At 39.7% G+C, this 20,926-nt stretch overlaps 1 protein-coding gene across 1 annotated transcript in view; it reads right to left on the bottom strand.

The window, feature by feature from the left end:
- IL1RAPL2 (interleukin 1 receptor accessory protein like 2) overlaps positions 1-20,926 on the bottom strand; it is a 1,016,789-nt gene that overhangs the window by 450,366 nt on the left and 545,497 nt on the right. The window contains exon 4 of the mRNA XM_045537537.1: positions 5,654-5,840. Within this exon, the coding sequence (XP_045393493.1) occupies positions 5,654-5,840 (187 nt within the window). The remainder of the gene's footprint in view (positions 1-5,653; positions 5,841-20,926) is intronic.

Here is a 20,926-nt window from a genome sequence, read left to right as displayed (position 1 = left end):
GCATGTTGCATTTGGTTTTCTTATAACATCAGCTAGAATCTTTAAAACAATGTTGATAATAGCAGTGGTAGAGAGCATTCCTATCTGGTTTGTCATGGACATTAAAAATATATGTATAGGCCGGGCGTGGTGGCTCACGCCTGTAATAGTAGCACACTGGGAGGCCGAGGTGGGTGGATCATTTGAGCTCAGGAGTTCGAGACCAACCTGAGCAAGAGCGAGACCCCATCTTTACTAAAAAATAGAAAGAAATTATCTGGACAGCTAAAAATATATATATAGAAAAAAATTAGCCGGGCATGGTGGTGCATGCCTGTAGTCCCAGCTACTCGGGAGGCTGAGGCAGTAGGATCGCTTGAGCCCAGGAGTTTGAGGTTGCTGTGAGCTAGGCTGATGCCACGGCACTCTAGCCCGGGCAAAAGAGCGAGACTGTCTCAAAAATAATAATAATAAAAAAAAGAATATATGTATATATACAAGGATGCTTATTGCAACACTGTGATTAGAAACTATAAAAAAATAAATATCCATTAGAAGAATGGTTGACTAAAATAAAGCAATTCCATCCTATAAACTATTATGTAGCTATTACAAATGAATTAGACCTATAGAATCAACAATGGAAGGATGCTTGCTATGTTTGTGTGTGATGAGGAGAGATTGATATGTACAGTATATTCCCTTTTTTATAAAAATAAGGGAAGGTGAGATATATGTGTGAATATATGCAAGTAAATTATATGTGTGTGTGTGCGTGTGTGTGTGTGTGTGTGTGTGTGAGAGAGAGAGAGAGAGAGAGAGAGAGAGAGAGAGAGAGAGAGATGGAAAGGGAGAAAGAAAGAAAATGTTAGCACAGAGGAAAGTATGGAAGGATATAACAAATAGGTAACATTAGTTACGTTAGACAGTTATACTGAAATGGAAGATGAGGACACAGCTAACTGTATATACCTCTACATTGCTTGATTTGTCCAAACAGTTTATAAATACACACATACATACACATGCATTCACTTCTTTAAGGTGGTCTTTTTGTAAAATTTAGTAAATGTCAAAAAAGGGAGAAATGGGTTTCATTAGACTTAAGCAAGTCGCTTAACCTCTTTGGGCCTCAGTTTCTTCACATGTTAAAATAGAAGAGTTGTACTAGATGGGCTCTAAGGTCCCTATGATATTATAATTCCTTCTACTTAGTTCTACTTTGATCTTAAAAAAAAATCTCTTTCTGGTTCATTTGAGTCCTTTTGGACACTTAGAGTCATTAAGGAGTCCTCAGAAAGCATTTCAGGATTTGGTTCTGGAGTAACAATTTGGATAGAAAATTCTGTGTACATCAGTGATGCAAGTATCTTAAGTTCATAACTTACATCTGCATTTAGTGGGGCAATCATAGTACAGTTCTAAGAACATTTATTAGAAGTCAGAAGTTCAGGCTTTGAACCTAATTGGCCACATGTTAACTAAGTGACCTTCTATGAGTTAGTTCAGTTTTCTCATCTGTAAAAAGATAACAACCACCAATAAGTAGCCTCACCTTTTTTTGCTAACTGCCAGAGATACATCCCCCTCCCACATACTCCTTGCATTCCAAAGGCAACTAAGATTGGATTACTTTAGGTTAAAAAAAATGATATGTCACATTTTATGGAAACACAAACCAGATCTTCCAAACCAGTGGGCCATAGTACCGCACGGTGCTACGGGAGGGTTACTGGTATATGGACACATTGATCTCCTATTAGTGAGCCCCCGTCAAGAGGAGTCGGGAGCTGAACCTCTCAGGGAAGGTCTTTCCACTCATCTCACTATGTCATATTATCACTTTCCATGTGTGCTATCATATGAAAAGATTTGTGAAAGATTGCTGTTGATTATTATGCACCATGGAAATATTAACTGATCTTATTTAGCTTTGAAATTTTACTTTGCAAAGACATTCATATCTATGGTTAAAAACATGTATGTCTGATATCCTTTACTCAATACAAAGATGCTGTTGATTACAAGTAGGAGCTGTTCTTTAGATGTTTTAATTGATGTAGTTTCTTCCTGGAGTTTTGAGAAGAAGCTGTTTACTTATCTATCTCCCTTCATAACAACAGAAAAACAATTTCCAGTTCCCAGCATGGTGCCTTGCACAAGTAGGCATCCAATAAATATGTGTTGAATGAGTTGTATAAATGAATGAATAAATTTGTACAATATCATCCATCATTCCCAACCAATCCCACGTATAACTAATGCAAACATCTGAAATTGAGATAGTTGTGACAAGAAGAAGGAGGAATCAAACTGGTAGCCTTGACCTCATTAACACCAGGCTTTTACCAACTGAGGTAACCAATCACATGTATAAATGTTTTGCCTCAAAGTATATATTTGTATATTTTCATTGCTGATGTCCTATTAAGGTTAGGGGATTCTTCAGGTTAGAAATGAGATAAAGGGACTCTATACTTTTGTCACAACAGTGTGCTTGGTGAATAATGAGGTGGTTCCAGTGTTCTTCTTAGGTCAATAAACGAAAGAATATTTATCTCTGATTTCTAAAATATTTCTGAAAACACTAACACTATTGAATAGTCTGCTCTAATGTCTAAGCCTCAATCATATAGTGTCAGAAGGAACTTCTAAAACCATAGCCCCTTCGCCGTACTTCCTTTTGCTAACTGATATAGTTTTGGTAGAGGCCCTTACACATAGCCCTTGCCTTCGACAGACAGTCAGGATTGGCTTATGCCGGCATCTTTATATCTAGCTTTCTATAGGATCTGAAAGACTTTCAGTTTCCAGTGCCACCCAATCTGCCCCTATCTTCCTATCCAGCTGTGATTACATGCAGGCACGGAATGATAGTACTCAGAGGCCTACCATATTTCAGACAGCCTGGGAAACCCAAAACAGAAGGTGAGAGTGACATAATATGACTAGACAGGAAGTAAAAGGCAGAAATTCATAAAAAAGAAGTCAGTTGAAAGATTACATGTATTTGAAAAGATGGCTGGGAAAAGGATCATCTAAAACACAAATTTTTCACAATTTAAACATTAGAGATAAGAAATTGGACATTTCTAACTTTGGATGTGCACCACAATGGACTCCAGAAAAATGTATTCTCTATTGCTGTAGCCAGGGCAAAATCACTTCTTGCTCAGCATGGCAGAGAACACACAGGCTACAAAGCAGGCGAGGCAGATTGTCCAAATATAGACTGTAAAAGGACATATTTTCCCGATACAGCAATACATATTCTTCAAGGATTTACTTGAAACCTTGTATGAGATGCAAGGCTTAACAACATATTCCTTTAACTTTTGGTTCTAGCTTTTAATACTGATCTATTAGTATCATTTAGGGGCTAAGAGGGTGGGGCCAGTAGCCAAACTGCAAGTCACAAACTGCTAGGGGACTTTTGATGAGCCACTTTGTCTCAGTCTCCAGTCACTTCTTCGATAAAAGAGGGATAATAATACCTTATATATATGGTAGTTCTAAGGATTAAGTTAATCCATCTGAAGCACTTAAAACACAGCCTGGCATATAGTAAGTACTCAAGAAATGTTAAATATCATTATGACTATTATATATCAATTATAAAATGTTGCAGAAATATTAAACATTATTATCCAGGCAAAGCTGGAAAAGCCTCTTGCTTCACCATTGTTGGCCCATTTCTAAGAAGGAGGGAAGGTAGCATTTCCCAATCAGTAAATTGCTTTGGTATGTAATAATGATAGCGATGTCTAGAGACATGAGGGAAGCAGAAAGAATTTAACATAAAGATAAGAAGCTGATATAGTAGAATGTTTACTATAACGGGAGTCTTACTCCTAGCTGCTAACTCTTGGGCAGGTCAACTTCCCTTCCTCAGCTATAAAACTGAAATAAAACTTTTTTACTCCCTTTTGCCAGAACTTCTGGACCAGCACTACATCTTACAAAAGTTCCTGTGATGTGATCAAGGCTGGGTTTAGCCCCAGGCCCATTGCAGGAGACGGCAGTGATTAAGAAAATGAACTCTGGAGTCACACTGCCTTGAATACAAATCGGGCTTTGTTAGCTGTGTAATTCTGGACAAGTTATATCTCTTTAAGCCTCAGTTTTTTTCGTCTATTAAATAAGAATTATAGCACCCACCACACAGAGTCGCACTGATATTTAAATGAGAAAATGTAGAAACCAAACTTAGCACAGTGAATGGCACATAATAAGTGCTTAATAAGAACGAGGTACTGATGATGGCATAAAGGGTTTCACTAAATTATGTATAGTCTATGTTCATAATAAATACCATGTTCCTTTTCACTTGTCACAATATTATCTTCATTAAGAAACAAAAGTAAGGACAATGCACATAGAGACCTGAGTGTCCTAGTTCAGTACATGCTCTTGGTTGTCTATTGGTGAGGTCCCCCAGGTGTGAAAATGGAGAGGCTTCCAAACATAAAAGCACATGACAGCTGTGGGAGTTAGCGTATAGGCTTCCCTGGGAACTAAAGGTCTGTCAGATACTATAGAAACAACCTGCTTGACCTTTTGTGAGTGTTTGGTTCCAACAATGTGCACAGCATCTGTGCAGAAAAACCTCCTTGGTCACCTCCAGACATCACATTATAAAACCGTACAGCGTGTCAACCACTGTGGCTTGGAGCTGCCAGGAGGTGTTCAGTTCTAGGACCATGGGGCCCCAGGCTAGCAGCCAGAATATCATAGCTGGAAGGTTGTATGGTTATTTTCCATTTCTTCCACCACATCCATTCTTTGCCCTTGTCTGGCCTACTCTGTACCCAGGGAAGCTGAAGGCTGTTAACTCTATCTCCTGCTTTTCCCTCTTGCATCTGTGTCTGACTTCGACTGGGGCTCGGGGGAGAGAGAGGCAACTGGCAGGAAACCAGAGGGCAGGAGTTGAGAAGGATTAGGGTGTTTTTCGAGCCTACTCCCGCCCTATCTGCCATCCCCATAGGTTCCTTCAAGGCTCCAGCTCTTGACAGCCCTCCTTCACTCTTGCCAGGTTCCAGTGACCCTGCTGCTTTCCCACTGCAGGCCTAGGGATGATAATGAACAGCTTCCTCACTTATTGCTTCCCTCAACCCTGCTCACACCTTTGTAAATAATCCCTTCATTCAACAAGAATCTCTTCTGTTCAACCTTTGAATGTGGCTTATTTCCAGCTAAACTTAACCTTAGCAGCATTTTGCACATCCTGCACTGGACATATTTCTCTCCTCTAGTGACTCTCACAATGTAAACTATGATAATAGTTGCTATTCTTTCTAAGTACTACTACTGGTAATAATGGGCCTTTGTTCCTAAGGTTAATAATATTTCTGTGTCACTCAAATAATTTCTTCTATGTGCTATTGAAATCTTTACCCTTCTTCCCATTTTCTCTTAAGAGTTGGGGTAGAGGGAAATTTTATTTACTTTTAGCAGTTGGAGAAGGTGGGACTGCTTCAGACATCTGCTGATGGAAATGCATGAAAACCAGCAGTAGATGGGGGTCATATCTCTGAATTATGTAGTTGTGGATCTGTTGATTCTTCTCAGTGAAATATCTAATACCAAAAACTAGTAATAAAATCTCTCCCTTTCCCTATCCTCAAGCCTGCTATTGACTGAAGTAAAAAATGCACGTAACACCATGCTGAGTTACCTTATACCATACAACATCAGGCTCCTGATTGGACTTTTTAAAGTCATCCATGTCTGGGCAGGAGATCTCCTTTCTTTTTGTGACTTCAGATTTTTCTAAATAGCGGATCCTGCTGTTGTAGCACAGGCCTGATTCATTCTCTGCAACAGTCAAGGACATTGACACCTTCATGCAATATGTCGAGTTTCTGTAGGAACAAAGAAATAACAAAATGGCTTTATTGGGTGTTTGCAACTTTTTGCTCTATATATTTCAAGAGTGTAGACTTTCCCACTTAGGGCCTTTCCTAGAAATCAAAAACAACATCAAAACAACACAGAGTTGTTTTCTACTTCAACTGACAGGAAGATATGAAACAAAATGCTAATGTGGACATCTCTGGCCATGAGGTAACCACAGAGTTACACAGAGGAGCTATGCCCATTTTCTAAACTGGAAGACAGTTCGAATCCTTTGCCAGGAATAAACATTGCCGCACTGAAAATCTGATACTGAAAAACCCGTGAGAAACTTTCTCTATGACTAGGGCTATAGTCATTTTTGCTCGGCCCCTGTGGCCAGCCCTTTAACAGTTATTCCAGGGGTCATTGAATTTTATCATCAGTTTCTAAGCTGACATTTCCTTTTACAGAATACATACTAAAAACAAGTCTTTTTAAATGCCATGAATCTAAAGCCATAATAATAATAATAATAAAATTATCACAGAAGAAGGATACCATTTAGCTCAATCGATTTTGCTCTTTTGGCCATGTTTTTAATACTTCAATGGTAAATATTTCTAAGCCTTCTTACTTCCTACAAAGCTATACATGACCTAGCCCATCATAACACTCTCTCCTTCATGCAATAGGATGCAGCCACAATGGCACTTTCTCTGTTACTTAACACACTAAGCCTATTCAAACCACAGGCCTTTGTACTTGCTCTTTCCTCTGATATTTTTTTGTTGTCAGAGGAAATAGGGTTTCATTTTGTCACCCAGGCAGAAGTACAGTGGCATGATGATAGCTCACTACAGCCTCAAACTCCTGGCCTCAAACAATCCTCCTGCTTTAGCCTCCTGAGTAGCCAGGACTACAGGCATGTGCCACCATGCCTAGCTAATTTTTTAAAATTTTTATAGAGATGGGATCTCACTATGTTGCCCAGGCTGGTCTCAAACACCTGGCCTCAAGTCATCCTCCCACGTCAGCCTCCCCGAGTAGCTGGGGTTACAGGCACGAGACAACACACCTGGCTCCTCTCTGATCTTCTAATACTTACTTGGTAAGTGCAAGCTAATGAGGGCAAAGAATTTGTTGCCCTTGTTCATCACTCTGTCTCTGGGATCTAAATGGATAGTAGGTGTTCAGTAAATGCTAGATGATTAAATACGTGGGCATCAAAGGGTATATATTTGAGAGCTATGTCATCTCTTCTCCACTTTTCCATCAATCTCATATGGTACAAACCTTCATTTCATCAGATTCAGGTATATGGCTGGTCAAATATCACATTCCGTGTACAAATATAACCCAGATAATTTACAGGTATTCTTAGACCACCACTAGGAGAAGGGTTAGCCAAGTTTTGTATTTTCAAAGAACAGAATATATTGGCTACATCTGGGAGACACGGAGGACTGAGACAGGGTCAGGAGATAGAGGGGATCTAAATGGTCACAGTTATTAAAAGGTATCAAACACCAAAAAAAGAGAATCACCTCTGCTGGATATCCAAAGTGTTCTAAGCAGTTCTTGATGTTACAGACTTTGATCATATCTGCTTCATGGTACTTCTCCACACAGGTGAAAGAGACTTACTTGTTAAATATCATCCCATTATTATGTTATACCCCCATGAAAAGAAAACTGTTGAACTGAGTTCTCAATAATAGAGGGGGTAGGTGGAATGTCTAATGCCATGAAAGAATCTCACTATCTCAAATGTATTTAGCACTGGGCGACGGGTCTACTATAGTGGTATCTTAACAAAGCACCAGCTTTGATCTGAGACCCTGTAGGTTCAACTAGCTCTCTGACCTCAGACAAGTTATTTAACTTCTCTGAGCCTTAGTTTCCTCACCTGAAAAATGAGGATAAGACGTTCTTTATGGTGGTTCCATTGGAGGTGAGAGCAATGAGTTCCTTTCATTTTACAATTATGAGCAAAAACAGGGTTACATGGTTAGTTAGAATGATTATAACAACTGACCTCTTCAGACTGTTGTATTAAATTAAATAATATATGTAAAATACCTAATGCAGTATCTGGCACATAGCAGGCATGCAATAAATTATAGCTATAATTAGATTTGTAGGTAATGCCAGCATTATTCTGCACATTGTTAACATACATATATAATAGTTACATATATACACATATATATGTATAATAATATACATATATAATATATAATAATTATAATTTGTAGATGATATAATAATCATGAATACTCACCAATATATAAAAACACCACACTGGCAGCAATGGGTTAAGACAGACTCCTGGGTTAGGAGTGCTACTTGCCAGGAAAGAGTCTGGAAGAGGTCAGCTAGGCAAAAGGTCTAGTATTAGAGAGCCACGGAGGTTTGAAAGAATCAAAAAGAAACACAGACTAAGGCACAAAAAGAAGTGAATAAAGGAGAATGCAACTAAGGCAGGAAGGAACTTTCAGGTACCATGAGTATTAGCTACTAGGAAAAGGCCAGAACCTTGGAGATCAAAGGTTAGTAAGAGTTTCACTAAACCTTCTGGGAGCTTCTTAGACCAATGTTTTCTATAATAAAGCCCAGACCTCTAAGTGTGGTTTCCAGGCACAACAGATGCTCTTATGCGTTCATTCCCCAACTCTTCCAAAGTATAACTTATATAGGCAATGTCAGCAGCATCTGCATTGATTTGGAGTGGCCATAAGGGCAGGGAATCTACCCTGGGGATGACTGCTGAGTTGAGGAAGTGTTTCAGTCCTCCCTAACCCTTATCTACAAATGACCTTAGGCCAGGGCCCTACATGCATACACTCTTGCTCTGTCCCCGACATGTGAACCGATGCTGACAAATCGCTTGTTAATCTATGAACAATTCCTAGTATGAACTCACTGATGACGACCAAGGTCCCTGGCACTCAAAGACAAGGTCTGGTGTGAGTCCTGCTGTCACCATGGGTGACCTGGGAGAGGAGTAATCAAGGCTGCCTGACAGTCTGAGACTCAGGTTGATTTTTATTAGTCGTGTAATCCAGCCCTGGCATAGTTTCTGCTAACAATCTTGCATTATTTACATTTTATTTTGAAATATACCCCAGGCCAGTTCTATTTAAAATGTTTCCTGCAACTGGGACCTAAAAATGTTACTTTTCTTTCATTAGGCACAATTAGAGCTCTGTAAGGTTGAGGAGGCAGACTGACGAGTGTGCAAGAATAGGGATTATATATTTTTTCTTTTCCCCTTCACATCCTGAGGAGGACAAGGAGCACATTCAGGCTCAGCTGTAAGCAAAAGGCCTTTGCAACAATATTGCAGCAATAATTTACAATTATATGCATTTGTAAGTATTTCTTTCCAAGTATTTCCATGTCTATTATGGTACTTAATTCTTCCAATAACCCAGGAAAATGGGCAGGGTAAATATCACCTATAGAAGTAATATGTAGGCACAGAGAGGTCAAATGTTAATAACTTAGTCAAACTGACATAGCTGGTCAGTGGTTTAGAACCAAGGTTTCCTGGCTGCTAGCCCCTAGCTACCCTCAGAACAAACTTCATACTAACATTGCTTAACAGCCAAACTAACTTGTGGTTATCTATACCAACTTGGGGAGGCTAACAGAAAGAAAAGCAGATGTGTAAAGATAACATCTAAGGAATAATCTTAATATTTATAGCACAGAAAAATTTGAAAATTCATAAATAAACCTCACTTTCTATTTAAACAGTTGAATATTAGCTAGTTTAGTTCATAATGCATACTTTTTTCCCAGATGTATTTCTAAGGGAAAATGTCGACCAATCTTGGCTTCTCTAGGGAGAGATTCGGATTTAAAACATGCATGAAAAATCCAAATGTTCCTTTCTAACTCCCATTTATTAAAGCATGCTTATATTATAAAATCTAAAGTTGTGCTTTAGAGTTTGAATTTGTTGTATCGCCAGGACTAAGCTAGTAAAAAGAATCTAAATAAAATAGGGAACATTTTCATACCTAAAATATGAAGCCCTAGATAAAATGCCTCAGGATATAGTTGAAACTTCTCTAAGCGATTGCTTCTGTTGTCTTATCTTCACTTCAAAATAATTTCCTTGCAAATTCCAGAAACCACCTAATGATCAGCAAACTAAAACTTTGCTTTCTGACATTTTATAATGTGAATTGACTGCTAATATATATAGCTGTCAATTAATCAATCAACCTGCAGCCAATGGATGAGATTGCCCTCCTCAAAATGTAAACAAACTATCAACTGATATAGCAAATTCAGGAAAGAGAAACAAACCAATAACGGAACAGGATCACAAGCCCTTTGATGAATTCTAGTTCTCAAAAATAATCAGAAAAATAAGAAAGTTTTCTTGAAAAATATCTCTGCCCTTTTTGGAAAGAGGACTTTTAGATGAGTGCAGAAATAACTACATAAAACTACAAACATACAATGTTAATGTCTTACAAGACCGAAAGGGCCAAAGCTCTGACCAACTTATTAATATTATCATTCTATGAAAAACCACAACTCTTTAGAATTATTCAAATGACATTTATTGAGAATTTACTTTGTGCCATGCTGCTTACATACATTGAAAAGCAGATGTAAACTTAATATAAGAATAAAAATATGCTACCATAAAAAGTTGGAGGAAACAGAATCTTGTGAAACAACTCACTTTTGTCATTTTTAGTCTTTAAGTAAACAGCCTTACTTCTAGGTGTGTAGAGTTATGAAGAGTTCAGGGATTTTTGTCTTTTTATGTTAGTTTTTTGTTTTAAACAAAGCATGTCATTTTTCAAGGATGTTATCTCTTACCTGTAAAACTGTCAGTATAATAGGTTTTAAGTTTATATTCATTTTTTCCATTAGGCATAAACCTGGTTATTAAACAAACAAGGATTTGTTGAACATAAGCACAGAGAATACTTTATTAACTGTTCTTATCTCCTGCTGAAATGAACATTCAACCTTTGGCATGACACTGATAATCTCCAATCCAGAATAATTCAAACATAATTTCCTTATATTTCATGATGTAGTCAGAGAAAACGTCAGCTCAGGGACTTGAACTGAACTAGACTTGGGTAGCTCACTGCATGAGAATATGGCCTCTGGAGTAAGAGAGACTTGGGTTCAAACTCCAACCCTATCACGTCCTGACTGTGGATCTTTGGATAGGTGACAAAGTCTCAGTTTTTGGCATACATAAAACTAGTACAATGAAGCAGCTATTTTTGTAGGGTTTTTAAATATAATACAAGTGTTAAGAATTGTCAAGGGTCTGAAATTGTACCCTACTTATAAGCTAACAAGTTAGCCTGCCAGTTTCATGGAAGCTGGTGGAAGACATGAGACTCCAAGTTAAGAAACGATAAACAGCAATGACAGTAGCCAGAGTATCAGTATTTGTGTTGCTCACCCAAACCCATTTCCCATATGACAATACAAAGAGGATCAGGTGACACCTGCAGAAGTAGCAGACTGCATTACAGGAGAAGAAACTCAAAGCTTAGGAAACACAAATCTTTTATAATAGGCCATAAGCACGCCCTTTGCTCCAGAGGTAGAAACTATCTCTATTTTCCTAGGCTATAAGCAAACCTGCCCTTTGCTCTGGAGAAAGACACTATTTCCAAAAGTGTTCTGTATACATACACCTGTGAAAAGATAATCCAGGACAAAGTATAGTCTGCTCACAAGACATGCAAAAACATGAGAAACCCATGCAGAATTCTCTGCTTACAACTATGTAGTTCATTTAGCAAAGTGCCAGGCATATACTAAGTGCTAAATAAAAATTAACCTCCTTTAACATAATCACCACTATTACCACATTATCTACTGACTCCCAAGCCAAATGGTAAAGTGAATCAAGATATTTTGTTTTCTTGTTGTTCTTGTTGTTGTTGTTTTAAAAAAAAGCAGCCAATGAACCAGGTAAAAGCAAACAATATACACATATATTCTAAAAAGTACTTGCTCAAGATAAAATTTTGTCATCAAAATATTCTTCACCCTGAATTCAAAACACAATAAAATTTGTAAGTAGAGCATTAAGATCAGATACCTACTCCAGCAAAAAAAGTTACGTATTACATATATACTTCATAATCCATTCATATATTAGTCAGAGTTGTGGATCTTTTTGGTGGTAAATTCATGTCACCATTGCCAAGGAAAAAAGAAACTGCAATCTCCGACTTAAGGGTACAGGTAATTTGTTCAAAATCTGACTGCCTATGATTGACTGAGGATGTGGGTAAAGGTAAGGAAATAATCAAGGTAAATTAAAAAGATTCCTTGACACCACCATCACCTATACTATATATAGTATGAGTGATTCTTGCTTCCTTGGTTGAAGACAATCTTAAGAATGGTAATCTTGAGATACATTATACCAGAACCAGAAAGTTCTTCATAAATCTGTGGAGAACCCTGATGCTTCTATTATAAACAACAACATAACTATCCTCCAGAAAGCCTTCCTCAACCAATTTCACTGACTGTAATGACTATTTCTCACTTCTTCACTGCTCCTTATTTATATTACACTGATATTTTTATGTCTGTCAATGTTATTTCATAATTATTCTCATAGTATTCCCAAAGGTTTTGACCTATTGCCTGGTGACAATGCAAACTCTTCAAAAACACAGTTTTCTTTCCATGTGATTACCTTTCTCCCCATACAGTAGCTATCAGATTATGCTCCCTGTCTTTGTGTTGAAAACTGTATAAATTAATTGTTTCAGTAACTAAGCTGTCATACCCGATGCCTCCATGATGTATTCTCCGTCTTCTGTCTATCCACCATAGCTGTCATGGTCAGAGATCTGGAAGACCTGCCAATATTCAAAATTTCTACTTGTTCCTCTAACTTCACTCTATGATTCACTATCATCTGGCTTTCGGAACATCATTCTATTAACTTTCTATCACTAGAATCACTAATAGTGTCTTATTAGCTAAATCTAATGACCTCTTGTTCACCTTTATCCTATCTAACTTATGTACATTATTTGAACCTAGTAACCACTCACTCTATCTAAATCTCCCCTTTCCTCTAAAATATTAATATTTCTGTCCTCTGATTATCTACTTCTCTAATCACTCTTACTGCTAGTTCTTCTTCCATGGCCTATGACCAAAATGTTTGCCACTCTTTCGAAGAACTCAGGATTCCTTCCTCTATTTTTTTTTTGTTTGTTTGTTCTGTTTTTTTTTCTCTTCCTCCAACCTTCATTTTCAGCAATTTTATTCAATATCCAGGTCCCAGCCATGAACTGAGTACTGATAATATCCAAATCTATAATAGATATCTCCTCCAGTTCTCCTCTCTTCCAAGTTCCAGCCCAGTACAGCCATCTATGATTCAATACAATTGTCACGAAGGCACGTTATCAATCCAAAACTGAACTTATTATCTCTCCCCTGCAGTCTGTTTTTTCTTCTATAATATCTCTCATGGTTAGGGGCATCACTAGTCACACCATTTAGTTTCTCAGTTCAGATGCCTCAGAATCATTCTTCCCATCACCTCCCCAAATGATCACATTTGCCATATACAACTGGTTAACAAGTCATGCTAATTCTGTTTCAAAAATCTCTCCTCTTCTGACATTTCATCTAGGTCCTCCCACAGTTCAAGCCCTAATCATATTTTGTCTACACTATTGAAGCAGCTTCCTAACAGGTTCCCCTATCTTCAGTTTCTCACTCCTCCAGTACTCTGGCCAAAAGAAACAATTTACTTTTAATTTGCTAAAAGTGTTTATAAGCAGAAGTAGAAGGACAGCTGCATAAAAAGACAGCTGATCACAAGCTGATGTCCATATTTAAAGTGTTACAGAAATAAAATAGATAGGGTAATAGATTTTCTGAGGTTAGAAGAAAAGAACCCAAAGGAGTAAGGGGAACAGCTGTAAAACCCCCCAATGACAGCAGACAGTGGTAGAAAGGAAGAGATCCATGGAGGCAAGCCAAGATGCTGTCCTCAGCCATCTTCTCTTCTTGCTTTATATTCTCACACTGGGTTACCTGAATTACTGATATAGATCCAACTTCTACCTTCCAATACTGCATCTCCAGTCCTGATGTCTCCGCTAAGTTCTAGACTCATATATCAACTTGTCAACTGGGTAGCTCCACCAGGACCCCAAACAAATATCTCAATATCAATATATCTAAAGTTCTACTCAACCCAAACAACTTCATTCTCCATCTAAGTCTTTAGCATCACAATCTACTTAGTCCCCTATACCAGAAACCTGGGAATTATCCCTGGCATTCTCTCATTCTCATCCCTGCCATCCCTATGCTTTTACCTATCAAAGGGCTCTCTATACTATTCTCTCGTCCCTACTTCCACTGCCTTAGTTTACCTCTTGAATTACTGTGGCATCTCCCTAATGGATCTTCCTGACTTTAGTCACTCCTCCCTTGACTCCCTATTCTGTTTTCTACATTATTTCCTGACTGGTCTTTCTACAGAAGTAACTCTAAAATAAGCCAAACAGGAACCCTTTCCACTGACAGCTGATAAATATTAGATTATTACATATGAAATGTCCAATTTCCTTAAGTACTAAGTTTGACAGTATCTGTGACATTTCACTTTGACACTTCTTGTTTTATTTTTATTGTAAAGGTACATCCTCATTCTATCAAACGCATGTTTTGACTTGTGATTATCTTTCAAATTTTTTGGAACAATTTTTGAACAACCATAGATAAATGAAAAGTTCGTATTATTTTCAAATATGAGTTCTATCATAAAACCAGTACAACACAGACAGCCAAAAATATCAATAAAGTGTTTGGAAATGATGTGGCTAATGAACACAGTTCATTGATGGTTTAAAAAGTTCCATTCTGATCATTTTAACCTTAAAAATGAGCCATGTGGACGACCTGAGACCAAGGTGGATAATGATAAAGACCATAGTAGAAGTGAATTCATCTGACATTATGCATAAATTAACAAGGTTTGATGTTACTATCACAACAGTATTAGACCATTTAAAACAAATAGACAAGGTAAAGAAGCTGGATAGATGGGTACTACATAAATTAAAATAACGTCAAAAGAAAAACTGTCTCAAAGCTTGTCTTTCTTTGCTGTGGCGACAATGGCGAACCATGGTATTGTTAAGTGTGATAAAAAAATAGATTCTTTTTAACAATCACAAATGTTTGGTACAATGACTGGACAATGATAAAGTGCTTAAAGGCAGTCCAAAACCAAACATTCATCAAAAAAAGCTAATGGTGTCTGTCTGGTGGTCAAGCACTGGCATTACCCACTACAGTTTCATCAATCCTAGTCAATCAATTACAGAGGATGTCTACTGCAACCAGTTGGGCGAAATGATAAGGATGCTTATGATTAAACAGCCAAGATTGGTTGATAGAGACAGGCCAATCCTCTTACAACACAACCCTAGACCAGATGTCACATAAGCAATGCTGCTCAAAGTACAGAAACTGGACATAGAAACTCTCTGTCATCCACCGTATTCACCAGACCTTCCATAAACTGACTACCACTTTTTCCAGACTTTGGACCACCTCTAACAAGAAAAAATGTTCAATTCATAAAAAGCTGTGAAAAACACCTTTCACAATTTCATTACCACTCTCTCTCAGGGCTTTTTTGCTGTGGGCATAAATAAGCTACTGTTAAGATGACAAAACTGTATCGATAGTTTAGACACATACTTTGATTAATTGCAATGCTTGTTTGAGATATAATAAAAATGAAACTAAACTTTAGATTTGAAATCGGACATTTCATATTTAATAACCTAATACAATATATAAGTTGACATAGAAAGAAAACACAAGGCAACATTTAAAAAGAGAGTTAAAGCAGTGGCACTTTATACCGCTGGGATTTAACCACCTACTTAAGTAATATTTTAATGCCTGATTTATTATTTTTTAAATTTTTTTATTTTTTTCTCTTACTATCTGACATAAGACTCTTACAGAACAAATTTTGCCTTTTTAAATGTAGTTCATAGAACAGAACATACATAATAGCCACATAATAAATAATGAATGCCCCGAATTTTCAGAAGGAAAAATAAAATCCAATATGAGCGTATCTGTGTATGGCTTAGGTGCTTGGGTGCATAAATGATGGTAGATAAAAGAACAGACAAAGTTAAATTAGGATGGTAGCCTGGGGTGAGATTCTAATATCAGGACAAGGAGTGCATCACAAGGAGCCAGCAAATGTTTTTAAGCTTAAGAAAAGCATGCTCATAGGAAAGATTAGGAAGTGACTGGGAATTAGGTAGGGATTAAAGATAGGAAGATTACTTAGGAGCCAACATGGGTACTCCTTAAGTAGGCATGGAAGTTTGAGAAGTTTTTCAGATTTATAGTAACAAAACTTGGTGACTGATTTGTTATTAAGGGTAGGTAGGTGTTGATGATTTTGAGGTTTCTGTATCAAGTAAGATAGGAATGGAATCATCTCTCGGTGGTGTTAAAATAAATAAGCAGGAGGCCACTGGCCTGAAGCTGTTTCCATACTTTGAGTTCCCACCTAACAAACTATAACCTAACCTAGTATATAAACAAACCAAAACCTAACATAGTAGTATAACAAACAGTGTGTTTCAGCCAGTCTTAAGCAGCCACATTTCAGATGATCACAGCCAATTGATCAAACCATGTCCAAATAAGGCAAATGCCTAGCTGTAGCCAGTCAGGGGATTTCTCTACTTCCCTACCATGTTTAGCTATAAAAAGCTCACTGTTCACACTGCTAAGTAGAGCTCTCTGACCTCTTCCAGTTACGAGTACTTCCCAGTTCATGAATTGCTCTTTGTACAAGTAAACTCTGTTAAATTTAATTTATGTAAAGTTTAAAAAAAAAAAACAGGGAGAAGGGTGAGTTGTATTATGAACATTTTTTAAATTTATTTTTTCTTTTAATTTTTTTTATTTCAGGAAATTATAGGGGTACAAACATTTTGGTTACATGTTATGACTTTGCAACATGCCAACCATGATTTGAGACGTGCCTTTCCCCCCGCTACAATGCTCACCATGTCCATTAGTTGTGAGTTTACCCATCTCCAACCCCCCTACCCACAAAGAATATTACTACTGTGTGAGCACCTCAGTGTTGATCAGTAAGTGCCAGTTTGATGGCGAGTATATGTGGTGCCTATTTTTCCATTCTTGTGATACCTTACTTTGGAGGATGGGCTCAAGCTCTATCCTGGAGAATACATGAGGTGCTAGATTGCCATCATTTCTTATAATTGAGTAGTATTCCATTGTATACATATACCACCTTTTATTAATCCACTCATGGATTGATGGGCACTTGGGTTGTTTCCACATCTTTGCAATTATGAATTGTGCTGCCATAAACATTCGAGTGCAGATGTCCATATTATAGAATGACTTTTGTTCCTTTGGGTAGATGCCTAATAGTGGTATTGCTGGATCAAATGGTAGTTCTACTTGTAGGTCTTTGAGATATCTCCAAATTCTTTTCCACAGAAGTTGCACTAATTTGCAGTCCCACCAGAAGTGTAAGAGTGTTCCTATCTCTCCACATCCTTGCCTGGGCAAAGAATTTATGAAGAAGACTCCCAAAGCAATCACAGCAGATTCAAAAATAAATGGGACCTCATCAAATTAAAAAGCTTTTGCACAGCCAAGGATCTCTAACTATCATTAGAGCGAATAGACAGCCTAAAGAATGGGAGAAAATATTTGCTCTCTACATATCTGATAAAGGGCTGATAACAAGAATCTATCTAGAACTCAAAAAAAATTAACAAGAAAAAATCAAACAACTCTATCAATAAATGGGAGGACATGAACAGAAACTTTTCAAAAGAAAACAGAATGATGGCCAGCAAACATATAAAAAAATGCTCAACATCTCTAATCATTAGGGAAATGCAAATCAAAACCATAATGAGATATCACCTAACTGCAGGAAGATTGGCCTGTATCACAAAATCCCAAAGCAACAAATATTATGAACATTTTTATTTTGGATTCCTATCTCTCACCATATACAAAAATTAACTCAAGATGGATTAAAAACATAAATGTAAGACCTGAAACAATAAAACTTCTAGAAGAAAACCTAGGAAAAATTCTTCCAGACATTGGCCTAGGCAAAGAATTTATGACTAAGACCTCAAAGCAAATGCAACAAAAACAAATAAATGAGATGTAATTAAGCTAAGAAGTTTCTGCACAGCAAAAGAAACAACAGAGTAGACAACGTATAGAATTGGAAAAAATATTTGCAAACTATACACCTGACAAAGGACAAATATACAGAAACCACAAGGAACTCAAATAAATCAGGAAGAATAAAAAACAAATACTCCCATTAAAAGTGGGCAAACAGGCCAGGTGCAGTGGCTCACACCTGTAATTGTAGCATTTTGGGAGGCTGAGGCTGGAGGCTAATTTGACATCAAGAGTTTGAGACCAGCCTGAGAGCAAGACTCCCATCTCTAAAAAGAATATAAAAATTAGCCAAGCATGGTGACATGCACCTGTAGTCTCAGCTCCTTGGGAAGCTGAGGTAGGGGGATCACTGGAGCCAGGAGTTTGAGGTTGTAGTGGGCTGTGATGATGGCACTGCACTCTAGTCCATGCAACATGGCAAGAAAAAAAAAGTGGGCAAAAAACATGAACAGACATTTCTCAAAAGAAGATAAACAAATGGCCAACAAGCATAGGAGAAAATGTTCAACATCACTAATCATCAGGGAAACGCAAGTCAAAACTACAATGAGGGAGGTACCACCTTAACACAGTTAGGATATATTTAATAGTTGGGCAAACTATAGGACAAATCACGCCAACTACCCGTTTTTATAAATAAAGTTTTATTGGAACATAGCCATGCTCATTATTTATGGCAGCTTTTGTACAATAAGTAGTTGGGACCAAGATCTTTTGCCCACAAAGCCTCCAATATCTACTACCAGGCCCTTTACAAAAAAAAGTTTCCTAACCTGGGTACTAGAATTCAGGAGTCTAGAAAAGGAGCTAGAGAATTTTTCTCCAGAGGTGGCGCGAGAAGCCACTGAGAGGTTGCCGCTTTTTCCTGTTATAGAACCACCCACCTTCAGGAGGGGGGCCCTGGCAGCCCTCCTGAGGGAGAAACCATCATGGCAAAGGGGGGGGGAGGCAGATAGGTGGGACTTTTTTGACTTGATTATAAGTGCTTCATTTTCTTGGCTCTAAGTCTTTTCTGACCACTGTTGTTTCTCCCCGCCTTCGAGGGCTTTCAGCCATCTGGTGGGTTCCCTTACATCCCGTGGAGGGGCAGGGGACCTCCTCGCCCGCTCCCTCCCACCCCCGCGGTCTCTGCAAATTGGAACAGTCCAACAGTAAAAACCTGCGGCGTTGGCCCCGGGCCCTCCTTTTCCTGGAGCCCTGGGAAGGAGAGAGGCTCCGTCCTCGCTGGACCTGGCGGGCGGGCTTGCTCGCCATCTACTGTCTCGGGCCCTGGCTGAACAGGTCAGTCAGAGCGGGAACGTGCCCTAAGGCCAAACGAGCCCCCAAGCGGGACATGAGGGGAGGAAGGGGCTGGCAAGAAGATGAGAGGACGCTGAAAGGCAGATGAAGGGATACGGGAGAGGGGCGGGTACTGCTGGTTGACCAGGGGGGTCATTATGAGGGTCCCATCCAAGGGGGGAGGGGGAGGGGAAGGCGGAGGGGGGGCTGGCAAGGAGATGAGAGGACACTGAAAGGGAGATAAAGGGAGAGGGGCGGGTACTGCTGGTTGACCAGGGGGGTCATTATGAGGGTCCCATCCAAGGGGGGAGGGGAGGGGGAGGAAGGGGCTGGCAAGAAGATGAGAGGACACTGAAAGGCAGATGAAGGGATAAGGGAGAGGCGCGGGTACTGCTGGTTGACCAGGGGGGTCACTATGAGGGTCCGATCCAATGGGGGAGGGGAAGGGGGTGGTAGGCAGACTCTGAATGGAAGAGGGGCGGGGCCAAGGAGAGGGGCGGGGCTGAGGGGAGGGGAGGATACTACAGGTTGATCCGTCCTCATAGCGCCAGCGAAACCGCTAAGGCCCTACTCCATCATGGCCTTGAAACCCGACGACCCCTGCGGTGGGTTCCGGCATGCCAGGGTGTTGGCCTTTGTCAACGAGAAGATGGCCAACCACGAGAAAGGCCCTGAGTTCTACCTCGAGAATATGTCCCTGTCCTGGGAGGAGGTGGAAGACAAGCTCAAGGACATCATGGAGGACGAAGAGATGTCCAGCCAGGCCAAGGAGGCCTGTACCTGGGGCGGCCTGGCCCTAGGCATGCGCTTCGCCTGCAGGCAGGAGCAGGAACAAGGGCACAGGGTGCAGAGCTTGGATGACAGCTCCAAACTGCACAAGTCGACCGCGGAGGCCTTGGCCTCAGACCTGACGGATCTCACGGCGCAGCAGGAGATGGAGCGGAAGGATGTCATCTTCAGGTTGCATACGGTCCAGAGCAACCTTGCACAGGCACAGAGAGAACGAGACCTGCTGAGATGGAAGCTCCTCCACACTGTAAGATTACCCGCCTGGGCCCCGCCCCCTCCCCCTCCGCCACCCCACCCCGAGAACACATCTCAGCCCTGTCTACTTCTCTCCACCAGCTGAGGTGTACCCAGGAACAGCAACAGGCCACAGCCACAGTGGCTGGGACAGGAGGAGTAGTTGAGGAGGAACAGGAAGCAGGGCCTGCTGCTGGTGCTGCTGAAGGAGAAGGAGGAGAGGAGGAGATGGATGCCCAGCTGATGGCTGCCCCCACAGAGGCTGCACAGGAGCTGCATGGAGGTTCCCTGAAGCTTCTGGGAGCTACGGAGAAAAATTACACTTCTAGGGGGCAGAGGGAGGGAAATCTCAGGTCAGCGGAAACAGCCATGTTTTCTTCCTCTGGGATCCAAGAGCCCCAGGCCAACACCTCAGTGGATCTCCTTCCTGTCCAGCTCCCTGCATCATTCACATACACATACTCATGCCCTTTGTCGTCCTTCTCAGCTGGACCCAGTCCATCCCCACCATCAGAAAGGGCCACACTACCACCTCCGCCTCAGATGCCTCCCC

This window comes from Lemur catta, chromosome X, assembly GCF_020740605.2.
Source record: "Lemur catta isolate mLemCat1 chromosome X, mLemCat1.pri, whole genome shotgun sequence".
In the NCBI taxonomy this organism is placed as follows: domain Eukaryota; kingdom Metazoa; phylum Chordata; class Mammalia; order Primates; family Lemuridae; genus Lemur; species Lemur catta.
Note: the sequence above shows the minus strand (reverse complement) of the source record. Positions and strands in the feature narration are given on the sequence as shown.